Below are 9,862 nucleotides of genomic sequence, written 5' to 3'. Positions count from 1 at the left end.
TTTTTTTTTTTTTTTTTTTTGCGTTCTTGAGTACGTCCTGACCTCAGGGAGTCAGGGAGAAGGTGCGCCTCGGGCAATGCCGTGGCTGCCTGGTCCTGAGCAGATGTCCTCCCGCCCCCACCCGCCTCCCCCAGGGCCCCATCCTGCGGAGCAGGAGCTGCTGCGCCTGACCGACGACTCCCCGGTGGACCTCCTGTGCGCGCCCGTCCCCTCCTGCCTGCCGTCCCCGCAGCTGAGGCCAGATCCCGTCGTTCTCCAAGCTGCCGATCTCATCTGGTTTGAGGAGCACCCTCAGGAGCCTTCAGGTGGGAGACGCTGCGTCCCTGGGGGAGTGGGTTCTCGTGGCTTTAGTCAGACAGCAGACACTTCACGCCAAGACGTTAACTGTGTGATGGACGTAGGGAGCCACTCTACCTTTGCAGGCACAAAAATACCTGTGAGGATTACTCAGACCCTTCTCCTGTCAGCTTTCCTGCAGGGCTGGGCTCACAGCCTGAGGTGCTGGCGAAGCAGCAGGCCAGGGCACGACAGCGGTCTTGAGGGCACTGCAACTGTGCTCAGGCGGGGAGCCCACGGAGCAGCACGTGGGGGCCGCCTTGGCTGTGCTCCCCACTTTGTAAAGCGCAGCAGCTCCAGGGGCAACCCCTACCTGTCACCAGACACGAGCTAAAGGTCTCAGAGGGTCCTGGGGCTCCAGGGGGCTGTGAATGGGGGAGGGAGGGGGCATCTGCATCTTGAACCCCAGCTTGTGCTGCAGGCAGGGCTGGCCTGGGCCCCAGGGTGCCAGGCCGGGAAGGGGCAGAGCCAGGACTGGAGCCCCAGCCTCTCGTCTTTGTGCCGTATCGCCACTCACCGAGAGGCCAGCCCGCCTGCCATGTCGAGGAGGGTCTTTCCCCGTTGCCTCCTCTGTTGTGACGGGTCCTTCCCTGCTCTGCTGCCACTGCTGTCCAGGAGATGACCCTGCTGCTGACCACAGGCCTCAGTCTTCTTACCAGCCTCTGGCCCCGTCACCCAGAGAAAGAATCTGAAAGAGGCTGTTTGTCTGGAAGATGAGTAGGGAGACGTGAGCCTCCCTGGCTGCTGGGTAGACCTGGGCTGTGGCGACAGCAGAGGTGGTATCCCTACAAGCCTAGACTTGATAGGAAATTGATGGTAGCTCTTCCGTGGGTGTAGCCTTGGTGTGTTTAGTGTACGAGTTCAGCCATCCTTGTGTGATGGGGAGAGAAATAATCTCGAGTGGCATTGACAGGTCCGTCCATTTTTCCCCCGAGAGTGTCAGCCTGAGAGCTGCGCTGAGGCTCTGCGTGCCTGCCGTCACTTTGGGCCTCTGTGACCCTTCAGTGTGAGAGCCCCTTGCACACACAGTGGGAGCCTGAAGTACAGGACACATCTCTTCCAAGTGATGTGGCTCTGTCCACACAGCGGGCTAATCATTGGCATTTGTGGCTAAACCAGAGAAAGATAGTTTTTGGGCGCTGCAGGAAAAGTGGGCTGCTTCTCTTCCTGGAGTTTAAAAAATACACATCTGTGTATCTATTTGGCTGCGTAGGGTCTTAGTCACGGCACTCAGGATCTTCGCTGCATCGTGCGGGATCCTTCCTTGCGGCCCCCGGACTCTAGCTGTGGTGCGTGGGCTCAGGCCATGGCACGTGAGATCCCAGTTCCCCGACCAGGGATCAGACCTGCATCCCTTGCAGTGCCAGGTGGATTCTCAACCACTGGACCCCCAGGGACTTCCCTCTTCCTGGATTTCTGAGGGTATTTCTGACTCCGTGTGGTTCTCCCCTTAGCTCTGCCTGCCCGTGTGCCTCCCTCCCCCACCTTAGATCCCTTAGGAGCAGGGGAATGAGCCAGGGCTCCCTGGTACCAGGGCCCTTCTGGTCTGAAAGTCCTTAGGTCACATGTGGCTTTCTGGGTCCTTCGCTACCTGACAGAGAATGAACAGGCAGAGAAAGCAGAAAAAAGTGTTTTTAAACCACGGATGGCCCATGAATTTGTAACCCAAAATGACGGTCTCTGAAGTTTTGTAATTCAAGGAAGAGCAGAGATGCAATTTTTAAACACCTGACTTATGTGATACCTGGTATTGGCCGCAGAGCTAACGTGTAAATTAGACCATGTGTGTGACGATCGGGGATTAATTTTTTGAGAAATGAGAGGAATTGAAAACCAACACTGCTGGCAGGTCCTAGAACTGAATATATTTTGCTTTCCTGTGTTTACAGAAATTATGATTTTAAACCAAGAAGAGAAAATTGAAATTCCAGTACCAATAAAGAACGAAAACCTGCCCCCTGATCCCAGCTCACCTGGTGTCTCGGCAGCTGTCCCGGCGCCTCCCAGCCCCTCCTCAGAAACCCCAGAGTCGCTGCTCAGCAAGGACCCCACGGAAAGCCCAGCCAAAAAGCAACCCAAAAATAGAGTAAAATTGGCAGCCAACTTTTCCTTTGCACCTATAACCAAGCTTTGAGTCTCGTTTGAACATAGAATTAGGATGGGAAAACACTGTCTGATTCTGCACACAAAAGCAGGTTGAAAAAAACACAACCTTTTCTGTTTTCCCCCTAGAAGCCAGTTATTTCATCTTTAAACATGTTCCGTACGTTTTGTTTCTTTTACATTGAACGCAGCTTTAAGCTGAAGTTTTTCTTTCTTTTCTTTTTCTCCCCCACTTGTTTGTGGAAAAAAAAAAAAAAGTCCTGGCATTTGTTAAAGAATCCTTAATATATTTTAACAAATTTTTCTTAATTATTATGAAGTATAATGAATGGTGTTCTGTAAGAAGACAGCAGGGAGAACTCAGCTCGAAGGAAGTGGTCTTAACTTCCATCAGCCAACGCCAGTGGTAAATCTTACATGTAGCATAGCGTAGTCTCTAAGCCTGTGTTTACTGATGTGTTCAGACAGTATTAATCAAATGCACGAGATGGTGATGAAGCAAAAGTCTGTTCGGTGATCCTGCGCGGTCACTCACTGAAGAAGGGTGGGCAAGGCAGGAGGAGTGTATGTCCTGGTTGGATGTGAAGGCTCCTGGCTTCCATGTGACTTGTAAGCGTGCCTTGTTTTTTTTATTTAACTATGTCTGTAGTTGACAAATGTGGCTTCATCTCAAATTTTTTAAAATGTTTCCACTTTGGGGTTCCATTGAGCTTTCTAGAAAGTCAAAGATGTTTTAAGCTTCCCTTTTATGTTAAGTTCCAGTTTGACATGGATTAGGTTAAGGAAAAGAAGATGGTCTTGGTGTCATGAATTTAAAGTCAGCATTTGAATTCCAACACACATTATTGTGTGTCGAGAGGCAGCGTTGGGAAGAGAGTCTGATTTTCTAGAATATGCATCAAATGCATAAATTACAAATCAGAGGTGAGGAGGGAGGTGCTTTTGACAGGAACGGTATCGATGCTCTTTCCACTAGGAAGAGGCAGAAATTCTATCTATACATAGGAAGGCCAAGGTTGATCAACTTAACCTTGTATTCGTACTTTTAAAGCTGGTTTTGATGGCTGGGAAGCTTTGTATGCGTGTCTGTGTGTTTGCGTCTGTTAACTCAGTGTCTTTTAATAGCATCTGCTTTTACTGTTACTTCTCGCTGTTGGAAGCATGTTTGGGTTTGTTTGGTTTTTTTTGGTGTCTGATGTTGGCATTTATGGAAAGCCAGCCTTTGAGGGAGCACTGCCCTGTGGAGTGACCTTCGCCTTGAGGTGGCTGAGGCATCCGGTGACTGGCGGCCTCTTACGCCTCCTGGAGAAACCTGACATTTACAATGGGTTGTATTTGTTGGGCAAAAAGGCGGATTCATTCATAGAGCAGGAAAAAACCTGTTGGCATAAGGTCTTCCACTAGTTAGATGGTTTCTTTGGGGGAAATGATTCTATTTTGTAACTTCTAGAAAGCCAGAAAATGGGCTCTGATTTCATAGCCAGCATTTTGATAAAATGCCACAAAATAAGGGCTATTGAGAGATTTTTTACAAGTAAGATTTTTTGTTCCCCAAATCTTTTCAATGAAGCCAACGATTCCCAGTTCGCAGCACACAGCCCCGACCAAGATGGAGCGGCCCTGGGAAAGCCTGGTAGGCGTCGTGGCACTCAGTCTTCCCGAAGGCATGCCCTCTACAGACATAGTGTGACAGTCAGTAAAATGCAGAGGTGCACTTTTTTTTAGAAAGCTTTTAAACATTATGATAAAGATGGTGTTGAGAACATCAGTGGCCTTATTCTAAGATTTCGTAAGGCTGAATTTGCACATGTGGACTTTAGTTTTGCTTGAAGGCAGAGAAAGTGGACTTTAAAAAAATGCCCGAGGCACCATTACAAGTCACTTGGAAAAGCCTCAAAGAGCAGCTTCTTTGGGCACCAAAGAAGAGACTGGAGTTGTGTGCTGTCGTGTGGGTGAGGTCGAACCGTTCACTGAAGTCGCCAGGAGCCTGGGACGCGTGCGTGACTCTTTAACAGTCACCGTTTGAAGATGTGCAAAGCTCATGGTGTCTGTAATGTGCTCCACAACGGCCAGTCCAGTTGCTATCTATTTTTTTATCTAGAGGTGTAATTGATGTGACAGAATGACGTATGAGAATTAAGACAATGAAATACTTTATTTCTGGGTGGAAAGAATATATCAGATTTATCTGTTTCAAAAAAAAAAAAAAGACAAGTTATCACCAAAACCCCCTTTCCCATCTTGCACTGTTTGTTTTGAATTGATTTTGGGGGAAGAGATGTTTTTCTCAACTGTCTACTTTGTTTGAACACTTCTTTTGTGGTTCAAGTGCTGTTTTGTGTGTTGGGACCAAACAGTTGTCAATAAACTTTAAAAGCAAGCATCACACTTGAGTTCCCCAAGTGAGTGTTCTGTTTGCTTGGGGGTGGGGGATTGTCCCCCAGTTCCATCAGCTTCTCATCCCTTCTGGGAATCTGTGGTGGGAAGCACATGGGTCTGGCGTCGTGGAACCCCTTTGAATGTGGCATCCGGCCCCAGCAGGCGGCTGGACTATTGGCACTTTGTGGTCAGGACCCTCCGGGGTTTCCAGCCTTGCTCATGTGAGGAAAACATAATAATCACGAAATACTCTCCGGTTATAAAACTTGGGAACTCTCTCCCTGGGAAAGAAATCCATTTTGCAGACTACCTTGGTTTTGGTCACTGCCAGGCTTGCTTTTTGAATAAGTCTATTTAGAAAAGATTTCTTTCACCATTGTGAAGCCCTTTTCCTGAGACCACTGTTACTCCCCACCCACCCTCCACCATCCCCCTCAGGATTTTGAAAAGGACGCAGAAGAGATTTGAACTTGTAGGTAAATTGATTCTTGATGAAGGGCAATTTTTTAAAGTTCAACACTAATAGTCTCTTTAAAACCTTTGGTAGTCCTTTCAAAACACCTTTCACTGTAGCCAGTTTTTGCCGGAAAACCTGAGAGGCCGCTGTGCCCCTTTAGTAGGGGCTAGGGAATTTGGAACGTCTCAGTTGGTGGTTGAAACGGCATCACATTTGTCTTGGTTGTATTTCCCACCTGGAGACGGCAGCCTAGCAGACACGGCCAGTGAAAGCAGACCTGTCCACACAGGAGGCGGCTGTGACCTTCTAGGACTGACTGCGATGTGCAGCTGACCTGTGTGTTGCCTTTTCCGTGAGGAGCCTCGTGCTCTGCGACTTCGCTTCTCTGGTTTCTAGCCGCTCGGGCAGGGTCCGAGTCATCAGAGCATCAGAAGCATCCCAGCCCCCGCCCCCACCCCCCACAGCAGTGACCTGCCACAGCTCTCGTCTGCACTGCAGACAGGTCACACAGTGGCTCTAGGACTCGGGAGAAGCAGGAACCCGACTCTGCCCTGTAAACCAGCAGTCAGCGGGGTCTCCATCACTGTGTTACTTGACCTCACACTCTGCTGTGTGGCTGAACTTCAGGCTCCTACAGTCGCTGGCCAGTCTCCCAGCTGCGTGTGTGGGTACAGCGTCAGCCTGGTCTCACTGTTGGGGGAGAGATGCAGTGGAGACGGATCCAGTGTGCTTGTTTGGATTAGCACTTGCAAGGCCCGAGTGTGGAGGCTCTTTCCCAGCAGAGTTCTAGTCCCTCCCTGGAGGTAGGCAGCCCTGGGGCAAAGCTTAGGTGGAAATGTGAGGAGACCTGGTTGCCTTTGGGCTTCCCTGGTGGCTCAGACAGTAAAGAATCTGCCTGCAATGCAGGAGAACTGGGTTTGATCCCTAGATTGTGAAGTTCACCCAGAGATGGAATGGCTACCCCCTCCAGTATTCTTGCTTGGAGAATCCCATGGACAGAGGTGCCTGGTGGGCTACAGTCCATGGAGTTGCAAGACTCGGACAAAACTGAGCAATCAGCACCTCACACTTTGGCTGCCTTTGGGATGCAGTTGGCAAATTACAGAACTGGTGGGAAAGCAAGCCCCTCAATTTTCAGGCGTGTGGGACAAGATCAGAGATCGAGGGCCAGACCTTCTCTCAGCGAGATGAAGAGAACAATCCACAGGTCCTGGAAAGGAAGGATTTGGAAATGGGGGGTTCAGGGTCCAGAGGAGGAAAGGGGAAGAAACATCCGTAGTTGAGGCTAAGGACCCAGCCACTGGGCCTCTCATCCCATGCTGGTGAACCAGCTGGGGGCGCGGCAGTGGTCGCGGTGGCCCTTCCGCCTTTGCTGAAAGTCTTCCTAATGCAGGGCCTGGTGTGAGAGAACTGCCCCCCACCCCCCTTTCTCCCTGCAGACCTTCTTAGTCACAGTGAGTGCAGACAGACCCATCCATAGGCTGCAGAGGCCCCGCCCTCGGGGTTGGCTGAGTCTGGTGTGTCTGGGCCAGACATGGAATCAAGAAAGACGTTTCAGAAAATAGATCTGTGTTCTAAAATAGAACCTGTTTCACGTCTGTACGTGGGGAAACCAATGCTGTTTTGCACATGGATTCTGGGGCCTGGCACCTGCTGACCCTCCCTCTTGGCCTCCGGCCCCAAGTGAGGGCCCCAGATTCTGTGGGCTGTCAGCTGGAAGCCATCTGCAGACCCCAGAGGCTGGCCACATGGGCCTCCCCAGAATGGCAGCTCAGTTCAAGCCAGCAAGGAGAATTTCCAGTCCTCTAAGAGGGAGCCTTGTATGATGTAACCTAATTAAGGAAATAACTTCCCATCATGTTTGCCAAATTCCATCAGTCAGAAGCAAGTCCTAGTTCCCGTCAATGAATTTACATAAACAATTTGTTTACGTTTGATGAGTTTGAGTGAGTGACTGACATTGGAGGTCCAGCTCCCAGTGTGGGAGGAAAGGGGTGCCCTGGCTCAACCTTCCAAGGGTCAACAAACAAGCTTCAAAGCTGCAAGCCTCCACCCCCCACGCTGAGGTTACAAATGGGGAGAGTGAGGCTGGAAAGGGTGGGCCGTTGCCCCAGCCACTCCATGGCATAGCTGGGCCGGAGCCCCTGGCCTGCACACCTCCCAGGCCTCATCTTTACTGAGCCCCACTGGGTCCCGGGCACTGAGCCAGGTGTGGGGACCCTGGTGAGTAAGAGGCTGGCCCAATCATATTTTCCTGCCTCCTTGACAGCAGCAGGGCTCTGGACTCTAAACAGGAAGAGTGGGTGGTGATTCTCAGATCAGAGAGGGCATTCGAATCACCAGGGAAACATGTTTAAAATGTGGGCTGTTGGCTAAAACTGAGACAGGTGGGGACCTGAGACCACCCCGACCCCCACCAGAGTGCTTGCAAGTGCCCCTGGAAAACTGTCTCCTCGAGCAACAGAATACAAAGGAACTGTAAGGGACTAATACTTGGGCTACCTGATGGGAAGAGTTGACTCATTGGAAAAGCCCCTGATGCTGGAAAAGATTGAGGGCAGGAGGAGAAGGGGGCAACAGAGGATGCGATGGTTGGATGGCATCACCAACTCGATGGACATGAGTTTGAGTAAGCTCCGGGAGATGGTGAAGGACAGGGAAGCCTGGCGTGCTGCAGTCCATGTGATTGCAGAGAGTCAGACATGACTTAGCGACTAAACAACAAGCCACAATAAGGGACTAAAAGCAGTCAGGGTAATCATGAACAATAAGGTATAGAAAGCCCACACGGGCTTCCTTGGTGGCTCAGATGGTAAAGAATCTTCCTGCAGTGTGAGAGATCTGGGTTCAATCCCTGGGTTGGGAAGGTCCCCTGGAGAAGGGAACAGCTTCCCATTCCAGTATTCTTGCCTAGAGAATTCCATGGAAAAAGGAGACTGGCAGGCTACAGTCCATGGGGTCGAAAAGAGTCAGATATGACTGAGCGACTTTCACTCGCTCATTATTGGTACTTTCCAGGTGGCACCAGTGGTAAAGAACCTGCCTATCAGTGAAGGAGATGCAAGAGATGCGGGTTCGATCCCTGGGTCTGGAAGATCCCCTGGAGGAGGAAATGGCAACCCACTCCAGTATTCTTGCCTGGAAAGCCCCATGGACAGAGGAGCCTGGTGGGCTACGGTCCATGGGGTCACAAAGAGTCAGACACGAATGAGCACACAGCACATCTTCAAGGCCACAAACTGTCGCTTCTGAGGTGCCGGGAGCAAAAGCACGTGATGCCTGCACACAGCACCACCAAAGGGGTGGGCAGACCACCTAAGACACCCCTCCAGCTCCATCCGCAGATTTGCCCCCACTGTCACTGTATTTAAGGAACCAGCCCTCCAGCTCTTGGCCCCCTGTTTCTTGTTCCCTTCCCCCTTGCTGCCGTAGAAGTCCCTTTAACCCTTCCCTGAATTCCTTGTCTGGACTCTCATCAATTTCTATTGACTAAAGTGTCCAACGGACAAGGTTAGTTATAAAACCACTGGTCCAGGTGCTGCAGAGCTCTCAGGGTCATGAGAGACGAAAAGACTGAAAGAGCTTCAAGAGGGCAACAAAAAGCAAGTTTGTTCCTGGACCAGATCCCATAGAGTGGAGGAGAATTGCCATAGTGAGAATGACTGGGACCATGGATAAAATGTATATACTAGATAATGGTCTTGTGCCTCTGGATTTTGACAATTGTGCTATAATAGGAAAGAGCACCCTTGTTCTTTAATACAGGCTGAAGACTTTAAGGGGGTGAAGCAACATCATGTCTGCAACTAAAGTCATTCTTGGAAATAAAGTGATAAAGAGCATGCAGCAAAACGCTAGCAACTAGTGACTGCATCATAGGGTGTACAGGGGTTCTTTGCACTGTTTTAAAGACAGCTTCTGTAAGTTCAAAATTATTTCAAAACAGAGGACTTCTCTGGTGGCCCAAGGGCTTCCCTGGTGGTTGAGTCAGTAAAGAATCTGCCTGCAATGCAGGAGACTTGGGTCTGGTCCCTGGGTTGAGAAGATCCTCTGGAGAGAGAAAGGGCAACCCATTTCAGTATTCTTGCCTGGGAAATCCCATGGAAAGAGGAGCCCCATGGGCTACATGGGGTCACAAGAGTCAGATACAACTTAGTGACTAAATCACCACTTGGTGGCTCAGTGGTTAGGATTCCAGGTTTTCACTGCTGGGTCCTGCGTTCAGTCCCTGGTTGGGGAACTGAGATCCCACAAGCTGCAAGTTCAGTTCAGTTCAGTTGCTCTGTCGTGTCCGATTCTTTGCAACCCCATGGACTGCAGCACACCAGGCCTCCCTGTCCATCACCAACTCCTGGAGTTTACTCAAACTCATGTCCATTGAGTCAGTGATGCCATCCAACCATCTCATCCTTCTGCCTTCTCCTCCTGCCTTCAACCTTTCCCAGCATCAGGGTCTTTTCCAGTGAGTCAGTTGGCCAAAGTATGAGAGCTTCAGCTTCAGCATTAGTCCTTCCAATGAAAATTCAGGACTGATTTCCTTTAGGATGGACTGGTTGGATCTCCTTGCAGTCCAAGGGACTCTCAAGA

General features: G+C 50.3%; 1 protein-coding gene across 2 annotated transcripts in view; it reads left to right on the top strand.

Moving 5' to 3' along the window:
• The window catches only part of KIAA0430 (KIAA0430 ortholog), a 39,853-nt gene extending 35,026 nt beyond the window's left edge, over window positions 1–4,827 (top strand). For both annotated transcript variants that reach the window (XM_010839890.1, XM_010839889.1), the window contains exons 26-27: window positions 135–305; window positions 2,226–4,827. In XM_010839890.1, coding sequence (XP_010838192.1) covers window positions 135–305; window positions 2,226–2,470 — 416 coding nt within the window. In that variant the 3' untranslated portion in view covers window positions 2,471–4,827. The remainder of the gene's footprint in view (window positions 1–134; window positions 306–2,225) is intronic.
• The last annotated feature ends 5,035 nt before the right edge of the window (window positions 4,828–9,862 follow it).

The sequence above is a fragment of the Bison bison genome, unplaced genomic scaffold, assembly GCF_000754665.1.
Source record: "Bison bison bison isolate TAMUID 2011002044 unplaced genomic scaffold, Bison_UMD1.0 scf7180017864135, whole genome shotgun sequence".
Lineage (NCBI taxonomy): Eukaryota > Metazoa > Chordata > Mammalia > Artiodactyla > Bovidae > Bison > Bison bison.
This window is presented reverse-complemented; position numbering and strand designations above follow the sequence as displayed.